This window comes from Paroedura picta, chromosome 4 (assembly GCF_049243985.1).
Source record: "Paroedura picta isolate Pp20150507F chromosome 4, Ppicta_v3.0, whole genome shotgun sequence".
Classification (NCBI taxonomy): Eukaryota; Metazoa; Chordata; class Lepidosauria; order Squamata; family Gekkonidae; genus Paroedura; species Paroedura picta.
Window position 1 is genome coordinate 27,489,823 of NC_135372.1, and position 27,848 is coordinate 27,517,670.

At 50.0% G+C, this 27,848-nt stretch overlaps 1 protein-coding gene across 3 annotated transcripts in view; it reads right to left on the minus strand.

The window, feature by feature from the left end:
* Positions 1-14,217: 14,217 nt before the first annotated feature.
* Positions 14,218-27,848, minus strand: part of DPP9 (dipeptidyl peptidase 9) — a 42,659-nt gene continuing 29,028 nt past the window's right edge. For all 3 annotated transcript variants that reach the window (XM_077332076.1, XM_077332077.1, XM_077332078.1), the window contains exons 15-21: positions 25,530-25,665; positions 24,888-25,033; positions 23,943-24,089; positions 21,500-21,652; positions 20,067-20,209; positions 19,151-19,262; positions 14,218-15,652 (exon numbers count right to left, since the gene is read on the minus strand). In XM_077332076.1, coding sequence (XP_077188191.1) covers positions 15,560-15,652; positions 19,151-19,262; positions 20,067-20,209; positions 21,500-21,652; positions 23,943-24,089; positions 24,888-25,033; positions 25,530-25,665 — 930 coding nt within the window. In that variant the 3' untranslated portion in view covers positions 14,218-15,559. The remainder of the gene's footprint in view (positions 15,653-19,150; positions 19,263-20,066; positions 20,210-21,499; positions 21,653-23,942; positions 24,090-24,887; positions 25,034-25,529; positions 25,666-27,848) is intronic.

Here is a 27,848-nt window from a genome sequence, read left to right on the forward strand (position 1 = left end):
AAGGACCAGGATCAAAGTCAAGAGCCAAAGCCGAAGTCAGGAACCAGGAATCAACCAAGCAGAGCTTTGCCGTAGCAAACCTGAACACCGAGCGTCTAGGTAGACGGGCTAAGAACGCACGCATTGCATCCATGGAGAGGCATGCCTCAAGTTTCTCCTTAAGCACAGCCTGGCTGGGTGGAGTAGCCTTCGGTCAGAGGGCTTTCAACTGGACCTAGTCTTCCTTTGAGGAAGGAGCCTCAGCTGGGCCCCATTGGGCCTGACAGTGTGCTGACAGCCAAGCTGGTCCCAATCCCCGACACAGTCATCACTAGCAGAGACTCCAAGCAGCGCTGGGCGTGTGCTTGGCCCGGGCAGTGCACTTGGATTGGCTATGGAGAGGCTGATTTTATGAATCCAGTTGTTTCTGGCATTAGGCAGATGGTGAGTGGGTGGGCAGGAAGGGATGTGCCAGTGTTTGTCTCTCGTGGCCCTTCCTTGCCTACCCAGGGAATTGCTGATTGCCACTGTTGGATGGTAGGTGAATTTCCTCCAGACCAGGTTGGATTCTGGAGATTTTTGGTGGTCGTGGGGATCACTTGGGCATGAAATTGAGGTCACTGTGGGTGGGTAGGTAATTGTGAGTATCCTGCATTGTGCAGAGGGTTAGACTAGATGATCCTGGATGTCCCATCCAACTCTATACACCAACCACAACAAAATACATATGAGGCAAAGATCCATCAGTGGTCTAGTTGGAAGATTTTGTCTGTCTCTCTCTTGTGGAGTGGGATGGCTTCTGGATTTCTGCCCCTGCTGGAGCTCCTGGTGGCCACTGTGTGAGACAGAAGGCTGGACTGGGTGGGCCCAACATGGCTTCTCTTTTCTTATAGAATCATAGAATCTTTATACAGCTGTCGCTGTATAAACATAAAAGGCTAAAGCCTAAGTGGGTGGAGAGTGGGCGGGATCAGTCTGGGTGAGGGCCCAATCAGAATGTGTGAAGGTCAATAAAATCAGAGTCCAGTAACACCTTTAAGACCGACAAAGATTTATTCAAGGTGTAAGCTTTCGAGTGCAAGCACTCTTCGTCAGACTAAGAACTGACCATCATAACAATAGAAATATATAAACAAAAGTTAATCCCTGTTACATTAGTAAACTGTGTCACAGCATCCACACAGAGCCGCATGATATCTCCCTGACAAACCAGCCAGTTTTATTTCTGACTAGAAAATAAGCCCGCTGCAGGCAAAATGCAGCGGGCGCTAGGTGGGCGCGCGATGAGGGCGGCAGGGCTGTGCGGCGGGTCTTTAGAAGTCCGGGGTCGTCCGGGAGGGGTGGGACCTCGCGGCCTACCTGGTGTCCTGGTGGGCAGCTTGGGCCACGTGGTGGAGTGCGCCGCCAGCGCTGCCGGGTTCCCCGAAGCTTCCTCCTCCGGCCGCTGCTGGTGGGCTGGCAGCGGGGCGTCCTGTGCGTGCGTGGCAGGCAGGAGCAGCCTCAGCCGGCGTCATGGGAGCTGGGCGGCTGGCGCTCGCGTCAGTGGCGGCGGCGGCCCTGAAGCATCCCCCGCCGGCCGCTGCTGGCTGGCTGGGCCGAGGGGGGCGATGTGTTTGTAGCGGCAGCGGCGACCTGCGGCCTTGCAAGGCTTGCAGGTAATGGCAGGGGGCGGAGCGCCGAGGGGGGCGGATCGGGAGGCGGTTTGAGGGCAGAGAGGATCGCTGAGCAAAGCACGGCAGGCGGCCATGCCGGAGGGTCCCCGGGGAAGAAACCTTCCCGGCCCACCCCCCACCCGAAGAAAAGCTTCCCAGCCCACCCCCCACCCGAGGCTCTCTGGAGCCTTCCCTCTGGGGCCCTCTACGACGCTGCGAGGCCACTCCGCTGGGCGAGGGAAGGCTTCCCGACCCCCCCCCCCACCCGAGGCTCTCTGGAGCCTTCTCTCGGCCCACCCCCCAGGCGAGGCTCTCTGGAGCCTTCTCTCGGCCCACCCCCCAGGCGAGGCTCTCTGGAGCCTTCTCTCGGCCCACCCCCCAGGCGAGGCTCTCTGGAGCCTTCTCTCGGCCCACCCCCCAGGCGAGGCTCTCTGGAGCCTTCTCTCGGCCCACCCCCCACCCGAGGCTCTCTGGAGCCTTCTCTCGGCCCACCCCCCAGGCGAGGCTCTCTGGAGCCTTCTCTCGGCCCACCCCCCAGGCGAGGCTCTCTGGAGCCTTCTCTCGGCCCACCCCCCAGGCGAGGCTCTCTGGAGCCTTCTCTCGGCCCACCCCCCAGGCGAGGCTCTCTGGAGCCTTCTCTCGGCCCACCCCCCAGGCGAGGCTCTCTGGAGCCTTCTCTCGGCCCACCCCCCAGGCGAGGCTCTCTGGAGCCTTCTCTCGGCCCACCCCCCACCCGAGGCTCTCTGGAGCCTTCTCTCGGCCCACCCCCCACCCGAGGCTCTCTGGAGCCTTCTCTCGGCCCACCCCCCAGGCGAGGCTCTCTGGAGCCTTCTCTCGGCCCACCCCCCAGGCGAGGCTCTCTGGAGCCTTCTCTCGGCCCACCCCCCACCCGAGGCTCTCTGGAGCCTTCTCTCGGCCCACCCCCCAGGCGAGGCTCTCTGGAGCCTTCTCTCGGCCCACCCCCCAGGCGAGGCTCTCTGGAGCCTTCTCTCGGCCCACCCCCCACCCGAGGCTCTCTGGAGCCTTCTCTCGGCCCACCCCCCAGGCGAGGCTCTCTGGAGCCTTCTCTCGGCCCACCCCCCACCCGAGGCTCTCTGGAGCCTTCTCTCGGCCCACCCCCCAGGCGAGGCTCTCTGGAGCCTTCTGCCGGCCGGCGGAGCGGCCTCGCAGCGTCTATGACGCTGCGAGGCCGCTCCGCCATATTCCCTGGGTGGGTGAAGCAGCCAATGGGGAGCCGCGCTTTGCGCCTCCCCTTCCTCTTCCCACTGCCAAGCTCTAGCGCCTGTTGTATTCTTGGATACAATGGGCTTTGCCCCTAGTCATAGAATAATAGAGTTGGAAGGAACCTCATAGATCATCTAGTCCAACCCCTTGCACTCTGCAGGACACTCACAACCCCATTGCTCATCCACTGTAACCTGCTACCCCTTTGAGCCTTCACAGAATCAGCCTCTCTGTCAATCCAGCCTCTGTTTTAACATTTCCAAAGATGGAGAACCCACCACCTCCCGAGGAAGCCTGTTCCACTGAGAAATCGCTCTAACTGTCAGGAACTTCTTCCGGATGTTGAGACGAAATTTCTTCTGAATTAATTTCATCCCATTGGTTCTGTTCCATCCCTCCGGGGCAAGAGAGAACAATTCTGCTCCATCCTCCATATGGCAGCCTTTAAATACTTGAAGATGGTTATCAGATCCCCTCTCAGTCATCTCCTCTCCAAGCTAAACAGACCAAGCTCCCCCTACCTTTCTTCATATGTCTTGGTCTCCAAATCCCTCACCATCTTTGTTGCCCTCCTCTGGACACGCTCCAGTTTGTCAACATCCCTCTTCAACTGGGGTGCCCAAAACTGAACACAGCACTCCTAGTGAGGTCGAACTAGAACAGAATAAAGCGGTACCATCACCTCCCGTGATCTGGACATGATACTCCATTTGATACAGCCCAATTTCAGATTCTCCTAGACTCTAGAGCAGATCACACGGTTTGCCTTCCAGATCTGCCATTTTCTCTAAGGGATCCCAGTTCACATAATCCTCAGAGCACTTCATCCCTTACCAGGAGGCTGTCAATCCTATCCTGAGATGTTTCTGTTCACAGCAGGATTGAAGGGTGCTTGAAGGCAAAGTCTGGCTTGGCGTACAGCTGTCTTGTATGCCTGGACTTTAAATAATAACCTCTCATGGCTAACACACTATTTTGCTTACGAAAGGATTTCTAACTCCAAAGACCTCATTAATGAAATGTGAAAGAGAGCTGTGGATTTGGAAGGCCAAATGCAAATTCCACTGACAGTTGTTTTTGAGATGTACTTTTCAAGATGTGCATAAATCAGGTTCGAACTTTGTAGCATATGCTCCCTTGGGGCGTATCCGTTTCTGACCACAGCGTGCTTTCAGAGCTGGAGGTGAGCTCAGAAGATTCCTTCCCTTTCGTCTCGGTTCTCAAGCCTCCTCTTCCTCTTCAATCATCCCAATATTTGTGTTATAAATATTCATAATGTCACGGTTTACAAGCTTTCACGATGACTACCCATCTGTTTGCAGAGCGGCCTGTTTGTTTTTTGAATTAAAGATTCTCCAGATGTTGGGCCAATGGACTTGAAAGCAGGAAGGCTGATGAAAGCAATATTGGCCAAAGTAAGAACTGCAGGGTGCGTGAGCATCTATGAAGAGAATCCTGCAGGGGGCCTCAGAGGGGATGTGCAGGCAACATGTTTCAACTTCCTGTTTTTTTTTCTTTCAGAATATATTTTTATTCAGAAGAAAGAAACAAAATGAAATTAAAATGTAGTGCTAATCTTCTCTGTATCCTTCCAGTTTTAGCGTATGTGGTGCCCAAGTGAGCACGTACACTAAAAATATGGCATATACAACATATAATAAAACTTGCATTTATAATATTGTTTGCTGTGTTCTTTGTTAATATCCATTATTCTTATCTCTTAATAACAATTCTTTAAATCCTTTAATTGTATTATCATTAGATACTATTATTACACATTACACATAGCCACTTCCGGCTACGGATCCCGGGCCCCAGGGAAGCACGCCAGTCCTTCTCGGTTCCGGCCCCCACCTGGTGGAATGAGCTCCCAGAGGAGATCAGGGCCCTTTCCGACCTTCCACAGTTCTGCAGGGCCTGCAAAAGGGAGCTCCTCCATCAGGCATTTGCTTGAGGCCGACCGTCTCAGAACACCTGCTGGTCCCCCCAGACGCCCCCCCCCCATGACTGCAATAACTGACCTCCCAATGTTGTTGTTATTTATACTACTAATATTCCTATAGATTATTAAGATGTTTATTGGAAATAATGAGGTATTGAACTGTTATGTTTTGAAAGTTGTTTGAAAGTTGTTCATATGTTCCATCTAAAGTTAGATAATGTTTCAATATAAAGTGCCCAGAGCTGCAAAGAATGGGTGGTATAAAAATCCATAAACAAACAAACAAACAAACAAACAAACAAATAAATAAATAAATAAATAATATAAAAAACATATGTTATAAAACCTTATCCTAATAAAACAATAAGTGTTGACTATGATATTATTATTGCTTTCTCTTGATTGAAAAAAGAAAAATATAATTTTTAAAAAACGTCTCCCTTTTTTCCTCAATTTGTTTCACTCATTGACCCATTATGCATGGCAGCAGCTATGCTGGGCTGCCGGCGTTCCGTTGTAGTGGGGCAAAAAGCCCTGCTCTTCCCCGTGTATGCACAGGTGTTTGTGGACTGCTCCAACAGTGATCCTAGGCCACCATTCTCATCTCCCGTGTTTTGTTACATTTTTGCCACATTGATCACTATTTCCCTCAGAAGAGAAGACTGAGGCGAAATAGGAGTTAAGCAGTTCAGCCCTCTCTTCATCATCTTAACACAGCCCGCGGCGGCGCGGGCGCCGCGGACTAAATAAAGACGTAAGGGCTGTGTGGGAGGAGTTAGGGCGGGCTTGGTCCGGGATGAGGAAGGGTGCCGATTGGCCCCTTCCTCTGGACAGACCATCAGCCGAGCCAATCGGCACGTGCGAAGCACCTGCCGATTGGCTTGGCCGATTCCCACCCTACTCACAAGGAAGCAACTGCGAGCCGCGCAATGCCAGGGAGCCCCCGGCATTGGACTACACGCCGCCTCCATCAAGAAAATGGCCACAAGCCAGAAGACACCACGAGGGAGCCCGCCTGCTCACCGGTAAGCCACCTTTTACTCTGCCCCAGCCTGCTAGCGCCCATTGTATTTCGGATACAATGGGCTTTTTTACTAGTCTGTTATAATTTCACTTTCTTGTCCTCGCAGTGGTCCTATTGTGTCCCTATTCTTTTTCTTGCTTGAAATATAACTAAAGAAGCCTTTTTTGTTATGTTTTGCATACCTTTCAGTCTGTGAAAAACAGCTTTCCTGAAGTCCAATCTATACATCCGACTACGTAAAGGTTTTATCTTTCCCACAATTGAAAATTCCAAAAGCACATGGTCACTGCTAGTGCCCACTACTTCCACCTCATCTACCAATTCTTCCGTATTGATGAGAATCAAGTCTAAAATAGCAGAGCCCCTGGTTCTCCTCTCTACTTTCTAGGAAATGAAGCTGTTGGCAAGACAAGTTAAGAATTTAACAGAGTGTGCATTTTTAGCAGCGTTGGTCTTCCAAAAGATATCTGAGTAATCGAAGTCACCCAAAACCACTGTTTCCCCCCTTTTTTGAAAATTGCGTAATTTGGTCTTGCAGTATCTCATTCAAGTCCTCTGACTGGCTTGGTGGTCTATAGCAGACCCCCACAATAATACCACTTTCATTTTCTACTCCTTTTATATTTACCCAAATACACTCAACTGAATTTTCATGCTCGGTTACCTTTATTTCTTCACAAGTATAAAGATTCCTGACATATATTGCTACACCTCCCCCCTTCTTTTCTTGTCTGTCCCTTCTGAATAGATTGTACCCCTCAGTTTTAGCATTCCAGTTGTGAGTATTATCCCACCAAGTTTCTGTGATTCCTATTAGGTCATAGCCCCCCTTCCTCTATTACGACTACTAGTTCCTCCTGCTTGTTTCCCATACTCCGTGCATTAGTGTAGAGACATCGTAGTCCATCCTTTGTGTGCCTCATGGTTTTCGTTTTTGAACTTCATTGTAAGCTAGTCGTTCCCTGCTTATGCAACATTCCCTGTAGATTTGAGATCTTCTCATGTTCAGATCTTGCCATCACACCAAGTTCTGAATTTACGTCTCACTCCCCTTTTGTGTCTAGTTTAAAGTCCTCTTCACCAGGTGTGCAAGGGTTCTTCCAAAAATACTTTTTCTGTCCCTTGTGAGGTGCACGCCATCTCCTGATAATAGCTCCTCATATTGACATCGTTGACCATGATCCAGAAATCTAAATTGTTCCCATCGACACCATTGACGTAGCCAGTCTTTTACTTGCATAATTTTTCTCTCTCTTCCTATGCCTCGACCACTTACAGGAAGGAATGATGAAAACACAACCTGCGCTCCCAGGTCCTTTACCTTTCCCCCCAGATCCACAGTCTTTTTTAATATGTTCCATGTTCTGCTGGGCAGTATTGTTTGTTTCTACGTGGATGAGAAGGAAGGGGTAATGATATGTAGGCTTGATGAGCCTGCCCAGCCGTTCTGTTACATCCTTGATTCGTGCACCAGGTAGGCAGCAGACCTCTAGAGACAACAAGTCTGGTCTACACACTTCGGCCTCTACACCTCTTAGCAAGGAATCCCCAATTACCAGTACCCGTTTCTTTGTACCCTTGGGAGCAGAATTAAAGCTCTTTCTTGTGGGGGGACTGTGAAGTGTTTCCTGAGCTTTGTGGGGGTCGGCGGGGGAGAAGACCTAGAACTCTCACCTGTGGGGGCCTGTGACTTTTTTCCTGGTCTACGTTGGAGCTTGTTCTTCATGGGGGATAGCACATGCTCCTGGTTTCCTGAATCAACCTCTTCAGGGAGACCAATTATTACCCTCCTGTATTAGGTGCTCCTCTTGTGGCGCAGAGTGGTAAGGCAGCCATCTGAAAGCTCTGCCCATGAGGCTGGGAGTTCAATCCCAGCAGCCGGCTCAAGGTTGACTCAGCCTTCCATCCTTCTGAGGTCGGTAAAATGAGTACCCAGCTTGCTGGGGGGTAAAACGGTAATGACTGGGGAAGGCACTGGCAAACCACCCCGTATTGAGTCTGCCATGAAAACGCTAGAGGGCTTCACCCCAAGGGTCAGACATGACCCGGTGCTTGCACAGGGGATACCTTTACCTTTACCTATTAGGTGCTCCTGATTTTGTTTTGGTAGATTTCCCTCCTGCTGCAGTTTAAGCAATCGTTTCTCTAATCCCCGGACCTTCTCCTCCAGCAAAGCCACTAATTTGCACTTGCTGCATTTGTAAAAATTGTCCCCCAGAGGTAAAAAGACAAATATTTCACAGATGGTACATGTCACTACGCAACCGTCTTCAGTCTTCATGCCACTTTGATTCATCTGAACTGCTCCACCAACAGTCCTACACTTCACTGAAACGTTCGGCTTGATCCTCAGGCAAAATGCCAACAGCCAAGAGTCCTTTAGCTCTTGCACTTGGCTCCTTATAGAGTATTGTGGTTTAATCCAGACCCCAAAGAGTCTTTTGTGTTTTGTTTGTATTGCCTCTGGCAAGCAAGAGCCTTTTATAATACAAAAGCCTGCTCAGCAGAGGGCGGAGCTAGCAGTCAGCTCCTGAGTCAGCTCCTGAGATAATGCTCTCCTTCTCCCAGCTCCACCAAGCACTGCCTTCCTCTGGCAAGCAATAGCTTTTTATAGCACAAAGGTAACTCAGCAGAGGGCGGAGCTAGCAGTCAGCTCCTGAGTCAGCTCCTGAGATAATGCTCTCCTTCTCCCAGCTCCACCAAGCACTGCCTTCCTCTGGCAAGCAATAGCTTTTTATAGCACAAAGGTAACTCAGCAGAGGGCGGAGCTAGCAGTCAGCTCCTGAGTCAGCTCCTGAGATAATGCTCTCCTTCTCCCAGCTCCACCAAGCACTGCCTTCCTCTGGCAAGCAATAGCTTTTTATAGCACAAAGGTAACTCAGCAGAGGGCGGAGCTAGCAGTCAGCTCCTGAGTCAGCTCCTGAGATAATGCTCTCCTTCTCCCAGCTCCACCAAGCACTCTTCTATACCGCCCCACATGACAGGTCATCTCAGGGTGGTTTACACATACAACCAATAAAAATACAGCATAAAAGCCCCACAAAACCCTTAATTATGCAAAACTAAAAATCACCAAGAGAAAGATGACAGCATAATTTCTACAGCCCAGTAACTGTTCCAGTCAGATCAGCATGGATGTTCCTATAGTCCTGTTCATCTGGGCAGGCCATACATATCTGGAGGAATCCACAGATGTCATTTCCGGATACTGCCCTGGCCTCAACCAAACACCTGGCAGAAAAGCTCCATCTTGCAGGCCCTGAAGAACACAGCAAGCTCTATCACGGCCCTTAGCTTTTCCAAGAGCTCATTCTACCAACTTGGGGCCAGTATCAAAAATACCCTGGTCCTGGTCTAGGCCAGGAAAGAGTCCCAGGGGCCCAGGACTACCAGTAAGTTCATATCCACAGAGCAAAGGGCTCTTCAGGGGGCATAAGCAGATAAGTGGTCCCTCAAATAGGTGGGACCCAGGCCACATATAGCCGTAAAGGTAAAAAACAAAACCTTGAACTTTATCCGGAAGCAGACAGGTAACCAATGCAGCAGCTGCAGCACCGGACGGATATGAGACCTCCAATGCGTCTTAGTGAGGACCCTTGCAGCTGCATTTTGCACCAGCTGCAATTTCTGGGTCAAAGACAAGGCGAGGCCAATGTAGAGAAAGTTACAGAAGTCTAATCAAGATGATACTAAACTGGGGGTATTCTATGATTCTATGATTCTAAGTGACCATTGCATGGATCACAGTGGCCAAGTGTTCCGATGGCAGGTAGGGTGCTAGTAGCTGTGCTTGGCAAAGATTTGGGCTATTTTTGTGACCTGAGCCTCCATTGAAAGGGAGGCATCAAAGATCACTCCCAAGTTCCTGGCGACCGGTGCAGCTGTAAATTCAGAGGTGTAACTCCCATCCAGTATGCATGCTTCTGATTTTTGTGACAGAAATGTAGAATTCCACACTTATCCTTGTTCAGAGGCATTCTTTGAAGAGATCCACCAGTGGGGGAACGATGTTGTTTGTGAATTTCCAGGAGGCAAAATGCACATGGCCTTTATTGGGAAAAGACTGTGTAGGTGGAGAGTCTGAATGAGCAATAGAATTCTGATTATTTGTGCAGATGGGCGATGACCTCAGATTCTCTGCAAATTTGCACTCAGACGGGAGGCAGGAGCAGTGTGGAGTTCTGCTGTCTCCCAAAAGAGCAGCCAAGGGTCCTTTTGTGTCCACTCACTATGTCCAAGGGGCCTCCAGATGGACAAACCTCACCTCCTGAAATAGCTGCTTCCATGCCTCATTGGCCTCTTGGAGTGGAACACAAAGTCTGATTGCAAAGTCAGAAGGCTTGGCATTGGGCTGGTATTCACTTTCAGCAGAGGCTGGGCCGTCTTCGAGGACATCACAGAGCTGAAGGCAAAAGCTGCAGGACAAGGAGGACCAAGAATAGTAGGCGCTGGGCCCCGATCGAGCTCTGCACCCTCTTAGCAATCATGAGATTTCCTACAAAGGAAAGTGAAAGAAGATGAACTCTTGGGGGTCATAACCGAGAAGCAGAGATGCCTGTCTCCAAGTTAGGGTTGAAAAGAACCAATGATCTGTGTGTGGCCAATATCTAATTATCCAATAAATCCAATCTAATTATCCATAAGTAACTTTAAGGTAGGTGAGGTAGCCTCACCTCGCTCACAAGGTGTCTGTTGTGGGGAGAAGAAAGGGAAGGCGAATGTAAGCCGCTCTGAGATTCCTTCTGGTAGAGAAAAGTGACATATACAAACCAACTCCTCCTCCTCCTTCTACACGGGACTCTCTTCCGCCTGTCACTCAAGTCAGGCAGCCAATCCAGTTTCTCTATGCTTTGAAAGGCCCCTGTGATGCTCACTAATATATATTTTTTAAATCAGGAGCTCTCCATTGAAATGCCTATGTATCTAATCAATTAGGCTAGCTTCTCACTGCGAGAGGAGGGGAAGAGGCACGGGTGGCCGCCAGCACGCCGGCGACACCAACGCACATGTGCAGAGAATTTGCGCCCCATGCTGGCAAAAACGTGCATGTACGGCAACTCTGCGCATACACGTTAGCACCCCCTGCTGGCAAAAATGCACATGTGCTGCAACTGCACATGCACGTTTTCACTCAGCTGCCGTGCATGCTCGCCGCCCGGGCCGTCAGCTCTCCCCCACTCCCGGAGGTGGTCCCTGACCACAGAAAGGTTGGGGACCGCTGCTATAAGGGACCTGAAAGTAGCTGTTTTATTACAAAGAAACTTTAAGAACAGGCTAGAAAGGGAGATTGCAGAAATGCAAGTTATTACAACACTTAATACTATGACATATCCTGGACTCAACATAAGACAAAGGTTTTTTTATTTCACTATGCATGCTAACCTTATGTAATTTGTGTACCCATATTCCTCACAATTTATTTTAATTGGGATTATGTGACTGTTAGTAACATGTAATGTAATTTTGAATTCTACTTTCTGGTCCCAGCACAAGATAGCTGCCAGCTTAGCTTCTACTTGTAAGAAAATTTCACACTGGTATGGAGACAGATGGGGCCCGGTAGTAAATAGTAGGCTGTGAGCTGTGGAGCACTGGCTTTGACAGTTTTATTTCTAATATATATATGTAAAATATTGTGAAAATAGATTTATACATCCCATGGCCTTTCTTAATGTCACAACATCTTCTACAAACCCAATAGTTCAACTAAACTAAACCCAAAAAATAAATATTTTTTTCACATTATTTTATATGTAATAATACTGTAAAAATATTTGGATTTTTATCCCCTCAAATTCTCCATTTAGGGTTAGGGTAACGCAAGTTATGGTACAGGGAGGATAGTGTTTTGGTTTAGTTGATCCATTAGTGCTGCACAATATGTTGTGACATTATTGGGAAGGCCATGGGGGTCTATAAATATCTTTTCACATTATTTTACATGCAATAATAAGGTAAAAATATTTGGATAAAGTTTTTTACTTTAGTTGAACTGTTAGGGCTGCAGAAGATGTAGTGACATCATTGGGAAGGGTCATGGGGTGTATAAACACTATTTCACATTATTTTACATGTAATAATACGGTGAAAATAAAAGTGTTTTTCATACCCTCAAGTTCTCTAATTAGGGTTACGCAAGTTACGGTTGAGGGTGGATAGTTTTTTGGTTTAGCTGAACAGTTAGGGCTGCAGAAGATGTTGTGACATCATTGGGAAGGGCCATGGGGTGTATAAATATTTTTTCACATTATTTTACATCTAATAATACGGTGAAAACATTGGGATCTTGAAAGCCGGGTTCGATTCTGCACTCCCCCACATGTAGCCAGCTGAGTAACCTTGACTTCGCCACAGCGCTGATAAAGCTGTTCTGATCTCAGCCTCACCTCCCTCACAGGGTGTGTGTTGTGGGGAGAGGGAAGGTGATTGTAAGCTGCTTTGAGACTCCTTCAGATAGAGAAAAGAAGCATATAAGAACCAACTCTTCTTCCTCAGTGATATCAGGGCTCTCTCAGCCTCACCCACCTCACAGGGTGTCTATTGTGGGGAGAGGAAAGAGAAGGCGACTATAAGACACTTTGAGACTCCTTCGGGTAGAGAAAAGCAGCATATAAGAACCAACTCTTCTTCTGTAAGGAGCATTGCAGGAGATTGATGTGATGAACATTATGAATCCATGCCTGCACGCACACACACACACAAAATATGCATTACCAACAATTATTCTTGGTCTGCATTCAGTGCAACCATTTCAGCAGCAGTCCTGCCCTGGATTCTGAAGCAAGGGTCGTCAGTAAAGAGCTTCAAAGAGTTTCTAGCTTTTGAAACAGAAGACTAATCTTCCAACAGGCCAAGACGTGTCTCTGATGATAAAACATTATCTGCATTGCCAGGCTGCTGGAAGACTCAGCGTCAAGCAGTGGTTGGGGAAGGGGGAGAACAACTAACTGCAAGTCCAGGAGCACATTAAAGACCAACCAAGCTTAATTCGGGGCAGAAGCTTCTGTGTGCACACACTTTGATGGTCTTCATGGTGCCTTTGGAGTCAAACTTTGTTCTCCTGATGAATAAACATATGCTCAAGTTCTACAATTGGACACTCCTGGAAGATCCACAGCGAAATCTTGGCTCATCTCCCTTCTTCGTCTTCACCCAAGTGTCATCCCGACCTCAGCATCCACGTTTTGCTTACTGAGATGTGTCCAGAACATGCCCTGCTCTCCCAAAAAGACAAGACTACCATCCACCTCAAAAGCCAGTCGGTGGTACACGGACTGCAGCTTCACCTCACCTCCGTTTTTATAAGGGCAACCATGTTGACGTGGTGCCTTTGAAACCAATAAGGATCCAGGCTGTATCTGATAAAATTTGAAAAGCCACTATGACGCTTCTCGCATAACAATGTTTGGTGCTCATAAATGCATCTCCAGACTTGTCTTCCCGGCAGTTAGGTCAAACGCCTTTGAAGGTCACGGCATGGATCCGAGCCTTAAAACATCACATGAAGATCCTCAAATCTAAGAATCTGATTCATAAGGACTCATTCTGGGATAAATTAATGGACTTCGTCTACCTTAAACTTGCCCAAAGGCACAATAATGAGTCAACCTCCCAGTGAGGTGTCTAAATTCCAGCCCACCTAGCTTTTGAACAGAAGGAAAGGGAACCAGATTTTCCCTTTGAGTGTTCACACTCCCTGCCTCTCTTTCCTATTCATATCATGGCACTCAGAACCTCACAGCCCCAAAATCTTGTTGACCCCGAAGGCACTAACTGGACTTGGATCGAGGATCGCTGTGACGAGACTCTCATGCCAGGGATTTATGGCCTCCTCATCCCCAGAAATATTTACCCACCTAACATACAAAAAAGGTCTGAATTAGTATGGTCCCGATAGAGCTTTCCTTTTATTCTTCTCCTAAGTAGCTCCATTTGGGAAGCCACCGAGTCCACAAAAGAAGGTGGGAGAATGAAGGGGGGGGGAGAGACATCTGAAACAGCAAGGAACAGCCAAGACCCTTATGCGGCTCAAAGGCTTACTTTTTAATTCCCTTTGGGGATCAATTATGACCCCAAGCACACAGGATAATTGCCGTGTTGGACAGACCAATCGGTACCTCATGGGAGACTACCAGAATCAAGGCATGAAGTTAAAAGCCTCTCCAACATCCCCCCCCCCCACCTACATGGTATTCACTTGGAGATTCCATTTGGTATCGTAGCCAAGAGCCGTGCACAACCTCCCCTGGTATTTCCACCTCCGAAGCCACAGAGAAACTGCAGATATTCTTGTGTCCTCAGGGCAAAACAATCTCTGCAGAAGAAGACGTTAAGTTCATCCATGCAGTGGCTGACTTGCCCGTGTCCCATCCCGGGCAAGAGGAAAGCGATGCAAGGCCGGTTTCCAATATTTTAATGAGTCACTACATCTTACACGCATAATTATAAAAGAATAAGAATCCATAAAAATATTTTCTTTTCATAATACGCACTTAAGATAACTTGGGCAAGTAGTTTATGTGGTTCGTCTTTTAGGCAAGTGGATGTGTCTCCTCGATTTCCACGACACCTTCCTTCCCGCGGTCTCTCCCCCCCACCCCGGTGCCCCCCAATCTGGAGAAGAGCAGGAAGAAGGTAGGTGGTGAGCAAGCAGGCAAGGAGGATCCCCCCCCCTGAGGTGCAAGAACATGGCAACCCCCCTGGCCTTAACTCCAGCCCGTGTTGATGGGTGTTAGGCCAGAAGGCTGGATGAGGGAGGCGGGGAGTTGCAGGAGAGGAAAGGGGTCTGCCTGGTTGGGAGGGCCAGGGGATGCAGTCGCTGACCTGCAGAGAACTGAAAGCACTGCCTGTATTTGGAGCACACGCCTGAACACTCAGCTCGGGAGGGGGGGGGGGAGAGAGAGAGAGAGAGAAACGCCATGGGATGGATACAGTACTGAGAAGAAAGGATGGGAGGGGGGGGGCCCAGAGAGAAGAATATCTGCATAAATTAATCTTGCAACACAAACAACCCAGATGCTGCTGCTGCTGCGTCCCTGGTCATGCGAGCGCCGCGCGGCCATCATCCCTCCCCCTTTTCCAAACAGAGGAAACTTAAACATCAGCACCTCATGCTTCTCAAACCGAGTGGCCCCGCAATCCCAGAATTCTTCGTTTTCGGGCAAGGAAGCCAATGAGCACCGAGGCGTGAAATGCCAACGTCCGTCCTTGGATGCAGGACCCCTTCCCCCACCGTCCTTCACCTCTGTGTGTCGTCGTCCCCCCCCCCGCCCCTTTCCACTTTTTGGCAGGTGGGGGCCTCTTCCATCTCTCAAAATGCAAGACAAAGCAAAAAAAGAACGTGGCAAGAAAGAGGGTGGGATACTATTGAAGGTAGGGGGGCAGAAGAGATTGGGGGAGGACACGGAAAACCACAGTGGGGGCGGGGAAACGCCTGTTTTTAGTTCCAGCACAAAAAGGGGGGGGGGAGAAGTAGCAGCAAAAAAAAAAACAATTTTTTTTTTTGAAAACCAAGAGAGGAGCTGAAGGAACCAGGTGAGCGAACTGTGCCGTCCAGAGGGAGCGGTCTCTACTTTCCTCTTTTAACTGGGGACACCCCCAGCGCAGGAGACACGCACGCAGCAAAAGGCGACTTGTGCTCTGGGTTCAAAGGCTGCCAAGAGGTGAGAAGGGGGGCGGGCGGGGAGTGGAGTCAGGAGTTGTCAGGTGTCCACGTGGGTCTGCGGCAGGACCCGGCCCTCAGAGGTATTCTTGGAGAAAGTGCAGCAGCGTGATTTCGTAATGCTCCCCTGACTCCGGGCAGCGAATACTGTGTCGCTCGTTGGGGTAGATCTGCAGACAGAGAGCAAAAAGAGAGCAAAAAGTAGAATCATAGATTTGGAAGGGGCCATACAGGTAGGACCCACCTAAAGCATCCGCAACACATTCCGGTCAGGTCACTGCTTAAAGATTACTAGTGAGGGGAGCTCACCACCTCCTGAGGCAGCCCATGCCACTGCTGAACTACTCTGTGAACATTTTTTTTTCCTGATCTTTAGCTGGTACTGTTCTAAAAAGGTAAAGGTATCCCCTGTGCAAGCACTGGGTCATGTCTGACCCTTAGGGTGACGCCCTCCAGCGTTTTCATGGCAGACTCAATACGGGGTGGTTTGCCAGTGCCTTCCCCAGTCATTACCGTTTACCCCCCAGCAAGCTGGGTACTCATTTTACCGACCTCAGAAGGATGGAAGGCTGAGTCAACCTTGAGCCGGCTGCTGGGATTGAACTCCCAGCCTCATGGGCAAAGCTTTCAGACGGCTGCCTTACCACTCTGCGCCACAAGAGGCTCATGGTACTGTTCTACACATAGTTTAAAGTCATTATTGCAGATTCTTTCCTCTGCTGCCAACTGGAACCTTCCCCTGCCCTCCTCTAAGTGATAACTTTTCAAATACTCAAAGACAGCAATCTTATCCCCTCCCAAGCTCCTCTTCTCCAGCTGAATATTCCCAAGTCCCTCAGCCTTTCCTCCTAGGGCTCGGTCCCCAGGCCTTGGATCATCCTCATCACTCTCCTCTGCACCCTCTCCATTCTGTCCATCTCCTTTTTGAAGTGAGACCATAAAAACCCAACTGGTGACAGGACCTTCGAGGGTTGAGCGTCTGTATAAGTGTTAAGATTATATTATTTTAGGAACCTTTAGGAATTAAAAACACATGGGCTATTGCAAACCAGTATGCTTTGCACTATATGAACCACTAGACTGGCGTGTTTCGGCCCTTTTAAGGCTTTCTTCAGGGGTCTGGTTTTAACACACACCAGTTCTGAATACATAAAATACGTATAGCAGCCAATAAAGGCTCCAAGGTAAGAGCTGTAAAGCAGTGGTCCCCAACATTTTTATCACTGGGGACCAGTCAACGCTTTAAATTTTACTGAGGCCCGGCGGGGGGCAATCTTTTGCCGAAGGACCTCACCACGGCCTGAGCCCCTGCTCCACTTGCTTTCCTGCCCGTGCTCCTGACTTCCCAACATGCACTGGGGGGGGCACTGCCAGCAGCAGCTGCGCAGTGCCACACTGAGGGGGAGCCCCAGCCATGGCAGCCACTGGAGAGCACCAAAGGTGCACCGGCGGCAGAGTGGCAGGGAAGCCCCCGAGGCAGCAGCCGGGGAGGAGGACAAGGAGGAGCTGCGGCCCGGTACCGACTGATCCACGGACCGGTCCCAGTCCCCGGACTGGGGGTTGGGGCCACTGCTGTAAAGTATCAGAGTCACTTAATGAAAGTATCAGAGTCACTAGTTATCAGTCATTAGCTCTCATCCAAGGGCTGCCCAAAATTTCAATGGTGTGTTCTGTTTTAGTGCATGTATTGCAATGAGTGAAGTGGTGCGTGTTAAAAACCAGACTTCTGAAGAGGACCAAAATGTGTTTCATATAGTGCACAGCACACTTGTTTTGCAATAGCCTTTAAGCTGTATATAAGTTTTTAATTCCTAATGTTTTTTTTTAATCGTGCACAACAAAAGTAATATAATTTTAACATTTATGTTGTTGTTGTTGTTAGTTGTGAAGTTGTGTCCGACCCATCGCGTCCCCATGGACAATGATCCTCCAGGCCTTTCAGTTCTCGACCATTCCCCGGAGTCCATTTAAGTTTGCACCGACTGCTTCAGTGACTCCATCCGGCCACCACATTCTCTGTTGTCCCCTTCTTCTTTTAACACTTATACAGATATTCAACCCCTGAATGTCCTAACTGTCCCTAGTTGGGTTTTTATTGATCCAGTCCCCCCCTTTGATTTTTCCAGGTGGGGTCTGACCAATGAGGCATACAGCAGGACTACGACATCTTGAAATTTTGATGTGATCCACTCTGGATCCAGTACAGACACATTCTGCACTGGGCTCCAAGTTTCAGCTTCCAAAGTATCTCATGCTAAAACATGGAAGGTTCTAGGAGGAGTCTGGCCTACACATTTACTCCTGACCAGAAGCCAGAGAAGGGGGTGAGCGGTGGTTGGGGGAGGTCCCACGTTCCTCTCCATGACTAGCAAAACAAAGGTTATACAGTCGCCATTTGTTTGGGTTTAATTACAGGAGAAAACAGTGAAGGAATTAGATATATCAACATTTGAGATTTCCTTCATTATGTTTTCCCCTGAAATGAAACCCAAGAAAGTGGTGAGAATGTGAATTAGGCTTATTATCCCAGTTTGGCCCTTGCACTTGTTAAGCACCTTTATTACGCTGTATGCTAATTTGTTGTTCACCCCCTAACGATAAGTATGGACTGGTAGCTTCCTTTTCAATGTACCTGAAGAAATGTGCATGCACACGAAAAACTTATGCCTTGAATAAAACTTTGTTGGTCTTACAGGAGCCACTGGATCAAGCTTTTCCCTGCTGTTCAAGCCCAACACAGCTACCCACCAGAATCTAGTAAAACGAAACTTAAGTTGTTCAAATGAATGTAGCAAACAGGCTTCATTTTGAAAGCGTGACTGATCCTTTCCCAAACACCTTTCCAAAACTTCCTTTCAGGTCCTAAGGAAAAGTATAATTGGAAAAATTGTAAACTAATCATGAGCAGGCAGTGTGATGCAGCGGTAAAAAAGGCAAATGCCATTTTGGGCTGTATCAACAGGGGCATCACATCAAAATCACAAGATGTCATAGTCCCATTGTATACGGCACTGGTCAGACCACACCTGGAGTACTGTGTGCAGTTCTGGAGGCCTCACTTCAAGAAGGACGTAGATAAAATTGAAAGGGTACAGAGGAGAGCGACGAAGATGATCTGGGGCCAAGGGACCAGGCCCTATGAAGATAGGTTGAGGGACTTGGGAATGTTCAGCCTGGAGAAAAGGAGGTTGAGAGCGGACATGATAGCCCTCTTTAAGTATTTGAAAGGTTGTCACTTGGAGGAGGGCAGGATGCTGTTTCTGCTGGCTGCAGAGGAGAGGACACGCAGTAATGGGTTTAAACTTCAAGTACAACAATATAGGCTAGATATCAGGAAAAAATTTTTCACCATCAGAGTAGTTCAGCAGTGGAATAGGCTGCCTAAGGAGGTGGTGAGCTCCCCCTCACTGGCAGTCTTCAAGCAAAGGTTGGATACACACTTTTCTTGGATGCTTTAGGATGCTTAGGGCTAATCCTGCGTTGAGCAGGGGGTTGGACTAGATGGCCTGTATGGCCCCTTCCAACTCTATGATTCTATGATTTTAAATGCGTGACTGATCCTTTCCCAAACACCTTTCCAAAACTTCCTTTCAGGCCCTAAGGAAAAGTGTAATTGGAAGACCCCCCCCCCCACACACACACATACACACACACACCCACACCCCTACCTGTAGTTGATAGGGTTTCCCAGCACGGATGAGCTGGGAGATCAGGAAATTGGTGTGGAAAAAGTGCACGTTTTCATCCAGGAACCCATGGAGGATCAGCAGCCGGTTGGGCCTGGAAGGGAGAGAAGATTCAATCGCCTGAAGGAGGAAGGGGGAGAGCACTGAGGAAAGGAGTGGATCTCTTGGGGGGCCAGGGAACCAAAACTGTGTATGTTCCTGTATGTTCAGGCAGGGAACATACAGGAAGCTGCCAGAGGCTGAGTCACTCCATGTCTGCATCAATGTCAGTATTGTCTACTCAGGCCAACAGCTTCAAGATAAACATACTGAACAGAGGTCCATCTGTGGTGATTAGCCACAAGGGACAGGTGGAGCCACTTACAGCAGTGGGTCCAGCAGAGCTCTTTCACATCACCTTGAAGTTTTTAACTGAAGATGCTGGGCACTGCACCTGGGGCTTTCTGCGTCTGAAGTGGGAGGTCTTCCACTGAGCCACAGTCCCTGAAATGGCTGCACTGAATGCAGACCAAGAATAACTGTTGGTAATGCATAGGGCTAGGGATGGTTGGGGAGCAGCTGTGGCTCAATAGCAGCGCATCAGCTTGTCATTAAAAAAGTCCCAAGTTCGACCTCCTGCTTCTCCAGTCCAAAGAAATGGCAGTAGGTGAGGTGGAAGACCTATCTCTGCCTGCAGCCCTGGAGAGCTGCCGCCAGTTTGATGGATTCCACAGAAGGCAGCTTCACGAATTTGCAGTGTTCTGCCAGGCTGGCTTCTCGGTTTCTCTTGACTCTCCAAGGCTTCTGGGCAGCCGCCTGCTGTGGGTTTCCCATGCTGATTCCCAGAACTCCACTTGGGCCCCAGTGAGAAGTCCATGGCTACGGCCAGGGAAATGAGTGGACATCCCAGAATACTCACTCATTGGGGAGCTCGTCCACATGCAGCGCCACTGAGCCTGCTTCGTAGCCTTGCTGGTTGTTTTCCGGGATGTCCATGTACCTTTCTGTGTAGCCGGTGTCGTAAGCCATCCAGACGGTGACAGGGGCCCCAGCTATAGCAACCTGGGAGGGGCAGAGACAGAAAGGGGACGCCATCATGCTCGGTCCTGGGGACGTACCATGCCAACAGGAAAAATAAGGAGTTCTGTGACGAATGCACCTGAATGAGCAGCAAGGGAAGGCATCATGCAAAGGTGCTGACTTCATAGCCCTCCATGACCAGGGACCCCAAAATTTGAAGGGCCACCTCCATCTGCACGTCCCCACTTGCTAGCTACAACGGTCCAGCTGCCATCTGTTGGCTACCCCAGCACATAGGATAGCCAAGGGCCAGAGCCCCGGACCCTTTCTGTTGTGGTTCCAGCTCTGGGGGGGGGGGCCCTCCTTGGATATCTTCAGGAGGCACTGCAAGGTCAGCCTGTATGCCAGGGCTTTCGAGGGGGGTTGAAGGGCAAGCACTTTTGTGTGTGTGTGGGGGGGGATTTGGGATTGCTCTTTTATTTTTAGTCTTGGCTCAGGATGTTTAAACTATCATTGCAAGCTGCCTTGAACCAAAAGGAGAGTCAGGAGATAAGCATTTCAATAAACAACTGAATACGATCAGTGTTCTTTGCAAAATCCTGTTTCCAGGATACCTGGGAGGGCCTAGAGACCCCCAGGCTGGGCATCCCTGTGTGTGCTAGTCTGGTTGGCATGGGGCCTCAAAGCAATGTCGCTGTGGGGCCCATGGCCTTTCCCCTCCTGCCTTAATGGGCTCAGCCCTGGGTCCTCTTCCCTCCCCTTCCCCTCCCCTCAGTGCTGCATACTACCCAGCTCTGCAGCTAACAAAGCTGTGGCATCTGTTGGGTGTGGCCCCGTGGAGGGAGGGAGGCCCCTAGGACACTCTGGCCCAGTCGAGGCATGTTGGCAGGAGACTCCCCCTCCTCCCTCAGCCTTTCCATTGCCAGCTCCTACTGTGGCCACCTATGCAGGAAGAGTTCAGTGAGTAGGCTGTAGTTGTAAAAATGGGGGGGGGGGAGTGCTTAGTTGTAGCATGGGGGGGGGTCCAGTCTGTCTTCTCAGCTCCTGCCCTTCTTTCCATCCTACGCAAGGTGGTTCTGCTATAGTGGTAGTAAAGGTGGGAGAAGGGAGCAAAAGGAGGGCAAAGGGTGTGGGCGGTGACATCATTTATGGTGACATGGCACTTCTTGGCCTGTAGCAGGGAGGCATGGACAGCTGGCGTCACTTCTGGGGCTCCTTGAAGTCTGGAAAATTATTTCAGGGGCTCCTTCATGGCCTAAAGGTTGAAAAGGGCTGCTGGAGGACGTTATGACCAAGGGAACCCTCTCGATGCAAAGCCACCCTCAGACTTGCCTTGAAGATGTGGGGCTTGCAAATCAGCCCCATCAAGGACAGGAAGCCTCCATATGACCAGCCGTGGATGGCCACGCGGCTAAGGTCGACAAACCCGTATTTCTCCGCAACGTAATGCAAACCTTCCACTTGGTCCTCGATCTCCACCTGGCCCTGGAGAAGGGGGGAGAGTGGGGAGAGAAAATCGCATCACTTGCTCCGTTAGTGTGCCTCCATTCCCCTCCCAGCAGTTACAGGGCCCTGCCTCTGAGCAAGGTGGTGGCCACCCTGCTGAGCCTCAGGTCTGATTTGAAACAGAATATTCAGTGGAGATGCATATTCCTTGTTTGTATCATCAACCATCTGCTAAGCTTTCTCAGGTAATCCCCAAATGGCTGAAGAGGGACACAGCATTCTTGTCTCATCCCAGATGCTAATCTTCTGCCTCCAAGCATTTCTCCTCTGCATTCATCAACCACGGGGGCATCTGGAAATCTGTTCTGCACTTTATGCCACCTAAGCTAGGTCAACACCATTTTTGAGTTTTCCTTTCAAGAAGGTGACACAGTGCAGAACGGGGACTTCCTTCTCTTTCCCCTCCCCCCTTGCCATTTGTTCTCTTCTACTAACTGCAGTGTTGTTTTTCTAACACTTTTTAAATCAGTGCATGGTTCTCACAATCCTGCTTTATCTTCACAACAACCCTGTGAGGCAGGTCAGGCTGACATACCGTCGAAAGTGACTCAGTGAATTGCAGGGCAGAATGGAAATTTCTCCCAAATCCTCATTTGACCCACTACATCACACCTACATCACACAGCTTTGTGTAGAATGCTGATGCCTGACAAAAAGTTCTGCTCATTGTTTTAGCACAGGGGTCCCCAACCTGTATGAGCACATGAGCAACTTTGGGGTTTTGAGCAGGACATGAAGATGGCTGCCAGTGGAGGTGGAGCCAGTATCAAAATGGCTGCCTCAAGAGGTGGAGTCAAAAAAGGATACCTCCCTCCTCAAACCTCCACTGGATTATGGAATGCAGGCATTTATACCGTATTTGCCGGCGTATAGGACGACTGGGCGTATAAGACGACCCCCCAACATTTCCACTCAAAATATAGAGTTTGTTACATTACATTACAGTACTATGGGCCACTATGGGCAGCTATGTCTATCCCAACTGAAGTGCACCCGGCGTATCGGACGACCCCCCCCCCCACTTGGAGGCATGTTTTTCAGGGGGGGAAAGTAGTCTTATACGCCAGCAAATACTGTACCTCCCATGCTGACGGGCAGCGTGGTGTAGTGGTTAAGAGCAGCAGCTTCTAATCTGGTGAGCCGGGTTTGATTCCCCGCTCCTCCTCATGCAGCCAACTGGGTGCTGTTCTGACTGAGCAGTTCTGCCAGAGCTCTCTCAGCCTCACCCACCTTATAGGGTGTCTGCTGGGGGAAGATGATTGTAAGTCGCTTTGAGACTCCGTCGGGCAGTGAAAAGCAGGGTATAACGCCCAATTCTTCTTCAAATAGAAGCCTTTTACCAACAGTAACTGCATGGAACATTTCGTCAGACCACCACTTAGCCTCAGATATACTCAATATTTCAAGTGCAATATTCAAATCTAATCATTCAAATTCCAACTACAAAATTATTCAAATTACAAAATTTGAACTTAAGTAATTACTAGCTTCAAAGCCCGTTCCTAAGAACAGCCCTTGAAAGGGCCCCTTCCCCTGGTGCCTGGCCAGGCAGCTTAAGGTGGCTTTGGGCCACTCAGATGGAGCAGTTCGCAGCTGGATCAAGTGGGGCAGGTGGGGTCTGGCCAGCTCATTAGCAGGGCCAGGACAGAGCTCCTTAGCAGGCAGTCAGCAGGCCGGGAGGCCCTCGTTAGCACGCCCTCCACCACGACCCTTTGCCCAGGGCCCTCTCCCCTTATCTGCTGCTGGCTCCCGGCACTGAGGCACGTCTGAGGCTAGAGTCCAGGCATGGAGGGCGAGAGCTGTTGGGGCATGGCCAATCAGCTTTGCAGGCTGCACCCTGAATGGCCCTATTCCAACTTGGACAGCCAGACATGTTCCACCCCCCAGGCTGTTTCACAAATATATAGAGGAACCATGGATGGATAAGGATTTACTTTCAAAGAACCCGAATAACTGGACCGATTCCAAAGGATGAACACCTGAAGCTACCTCTTGCTGCATCAGCCTCCTCTTCAGTCCCTCAAGGTCATCCTGTCTCCTTAAACTGGCAGTGCCTCTCAAGGGCCCCTGGTGGGGCCTCTGCTACAGTACCTACTGCCTGGTCCTTTTGTAAACTGGAGATGCCAGGGAGTGAACCTGGAACTGTCTGTATGCATTTAAGAGGCATGCCTTGTAAGAGCTCTGGCTAGAGATCTGATCAAGGCTCTTCCAGCATCTTGCATCCGCTGCTGAGCGTGGTTTAACAAGACACACAAGAGCAAGGACTTACCATCTGATTCTTAAGAGCTCCTTCAAACTTAAGGCCTCTCTGGCAAGATCCCCGCCCATCAATCACCACCACTGCGTAGCCAAGGGATGCCAGCGTGTTGAGCCGCAGGTACTTGATCCCTTTGAAGGAGTTATTCACTAACTGGACCTACACAGTGAGGGAGACAGAGTATATTCAAACGGAGGTTTAACGCATGAGGACCACTGATGTGCAAAGCACATGGCAGGAAGCCACATGATATATCCTACAATCAGGTGACAAATGTCCCTGGAGCTGCCTGTACCAGGGTAGAACCGACTCCACCGCTGAGTTGACCTCATTTCAGCAGGAATGGCAGGAGAGGTAGGTGGTGCATGTATGCAATCCACAGGCCCTTCCCAAAAGCAGCCCCCTTCCTCCGAAAAGGGAGCCTGCCTGCAACCCGACAGAAGGAGTACAGAAAGCCAAGGCTTGGAGACCACTGCTCTGCAAACAGCTAAGGTCACACCTAAATTGCATACAGAAAATGCATGCACACCCAGACACATATGGGCAGTTGCCAGGGATTACCCCCTCACCCCCCCCCCCCACCTGACTCAGATGGTCCCAGCTGGATCTTGGAAACTAAGCAGGGTCGGCCCACGGCGGTAGTTGGGTGGGAGATTCCCAAGGAAGTCTAGGATGGTTACACAGAGGCAGGCAGTGGCAAGCCAGCTCTAACAGTCTCTTGCTTGAGATGGGTACTACAAGTTGGCTATTACTTCGTGGCCCTCCACTATCCCAGCTCCCCAGTTCAGGGGGCACATTCCAGCACACTCTCAGAGCCTCTGCAGCTCCTTTGGGTTCTGGCGCAGGCACCATCATTGCCTGGTTGACACATGATGCTAAATGTTCTGTAGCTTCCAGTTAACCAGGCGTGTGTTTAGGAGAGTCTCACCCCGCCACGGCCCAGGCTCAGCACGCTACCTGAGGTCCTCCGTACACAAAGAGCACAGTGGGATGCTTCTTCCCGGGCTGGAGGTTGTGGGGCTTGTACACCATCCCATAAAGCTTGACGTCGGACTGGGTGCGGAAGTGGAAAATCTCAGGGGGGATGTAATCGGCAGGACAGCCTAGAAAAAAATCCCCCCGATGGGGAGAAAGGGGGGGAGGGGACAGAGAAGAGAGAACCTTCCTTGAATATTTATTTAATTTATATTAAAAAGAAAAGAAAATAAGCCCTACTCCATCCAAACAGAAGAACATGAACTAGAGAGTCCTAGAGTTGGAAGGGACCTCCAGGGTCATGTAGTCCAACCCTTGCACTATGCAAGAAATTGACAACTACCAGCCCACAATTGCTGAACCCACAACTGCCAGAAGACAGAAAAATTGCAAGCTGACCTCAGAACTCAAGAATGTCCAGATTCCTTTAAAAGCCAGCATCTCTGGGGAGCACAGCTGGTCAGTGGAGGAAACTGAGAAGTACTTTAGAGGTCATCCAGTCTACTCCATGCTCAGTTCCCAATCCAACAGTGGGGGAGGACAGATCAGGGAAGAATGTAATTTTCGGAAGGGCCTGTAAGAAGCCCAGCAGAGGCTGGGAGCAAGCAAGAGAGAGAAACTCACTGGCTGCCTCCATCATGCTGGCCCAGAACTTTGGCTGCTTGTGAAGGGGGTCGTCGTCCATCCCACCAAGCTTGTAGACGTGCACGCAGGGGGGAGTGCTGACACTGCTGTAGTGGCTGATGAACATGTCGAAATTCTGTGGGAGAATACCAACCAGGTCAGTTGAGAGGGGGGGTTGCTACTCCACCACTTGGGTTCCTTTCCTAGAGACACTGCAGTGGATATAAACTTCCCCCAGTTTTTACTCATCATCTACTGTGGAGACGGATCAAAATGGGCTGCCATGTTTAGTCTGTCTACAGCAGATACTGAAGAAGTGAGCTGGGACTCGGGAAAGACCCTCCCCTGCCACAAATATTGTTAGTCTCATAGGTGCTGCTGGACTTTTGCTCTTTTCACCTACTGCAGACAAACTAACACGGCCACCCATCTCCTTGACCCATCTAAAGAAGGGAGCAGGGACTCCTGAAAGCTCCTCCCCGGCCACAAATGTTGTGAGTCCTGAAAGTGCTCCTGGACTCTGGCACTCTTCTCCTGCTGAAGACAGGCTAACAGGGCCATCGATGTTGCTGTGGGTGAGGAACGGTTGCGTTCATACCATCTTCTTAGTGGGTTGCCACAAGGCATCCTATTCCCCCCACGTTATTTATTTTATTTTTATATTTATACACCACCTCTCCCGGCAACTGCCAGCCCAAGGCGACTCACAATAAAACCATACAAACAAGAATCAATATCAACAATAAAACATCCCCAGCCTCACTTAAAGGTAAAGGTAAAGGTATCCCCTGTGCAAGCACCGGGTCATGTCTGACCCTTGGGGTGACGCCCTCTAGCGTTTTCATGGCAGACTCAATACGGGGTGGTTTGCCAGTGCCTTCCCCAGTCATTCAGCCTCACTTAAACAACCTAATATTTAAACAACAGCAAGAGCGAGACGGTGGAAACAGCACAAAAGAACCCCGTAGCTCCATCGCTCCAGCCACAGCTGTCTACCACAGTTCTTAAGTGGTGAGATCTTCCATGGCAACCAACCGGAGGGCGGGACCCCAGATTGAAACTCCGGGCACCCTTTCCCCTGCCTCAACCAAATGCCTGGTGGAAGAGCTCTGTCTTGCAGGCCCTGTGGAACCCTGACAGCTCCCTCGGGGCCCTTAGCTCACCCGTGAGCCACCAGGCTGGGGCCAAGGCCGAAAAGGCTTCTGGAGTTCTGCCTCCACTGGTGGACCTTCTGATGGCATCTGGGTTTTAGCCACTGTGGACACCGTGTCGGACTGGATGAGCCATTGGCATGACCCAACATGGCTTCTCTTATGTTCTTATTGCTACTAGCCACGAGGCAGAGATGGAACACTCTGTCAGGGGCCAGGATGCTCTGTCTTCTTGTTGCTTGGGGGGCAACCGTGGGAGGGCTTCTGCAGTTCTGATGGATGACCTCCTGACAGCACCTGGGTTTTGGCCACTGTGTGACATGGCTTCTTTTATGTTCTTACTAGCTCGAAAGCCCGTTGCACCCAGCAATGCAACAGGCGCTAGCGGTTGGACCCCCGATGGTGCCACTGCCACCCTACTTGGTCGTGCCGCTGGCAGATGGGCTGACGGCTCCACAGCCAGAAGCTACCTGCTGTGTGTGCTAGCAGCCGGTTTGAGCGGCAGGCGGGCCAGGGCACCGCAGGAGCGCTCTCCTTGGTGTGCAGGCAGTGTCTGGCTGTGAGGCTGCATGAGCACCTTGTGGCCGACTTCTGTGGGGCAGGCGGTCCAGGGGCCAGCCAAATCCGGGTGCACCCAGCTTTGCTAGGCACGCCTGGATTGCCCTGTGGAGCCGGAAGCAGAGTCTGGACACACAGACATGCCCCGGACACCACTCCTCCCATAGGGGCTCTTCACAAATATAAGAGCACCTACTGGTACTGGTATAAGAGCAACTACTGATAATATCCTTGCTTTACACACTACACTGACTAGACTTTAGGCTGCATAAGATATCACAGGAACCTGGAAAACAATCAAGATCTTGTTCACACTACCTGTTTACCTGTTCCCATGGTCTTGAAATTAGTAGCGTCATGTTCACATGTTACCTGTTCCCATGGTCCCTTCTCTACCTTGACATATTAACATGCTTTCATTGCCTTGTATTTTTCCACAGACCAGAGGGGAGAGGTAGGCCTCTATCACACAACACTTTTTATTGCTCTGACCTTGTATATGCATTGGTTAGGAATGCTTTGGAGTGTCTAGTCATGCTTGTAAGCTTGCCCTTTAGTTCTAGCAAGAAGGCACCTCATGCTCTGTTCGCTATCTTCTTCTTCAATGAAA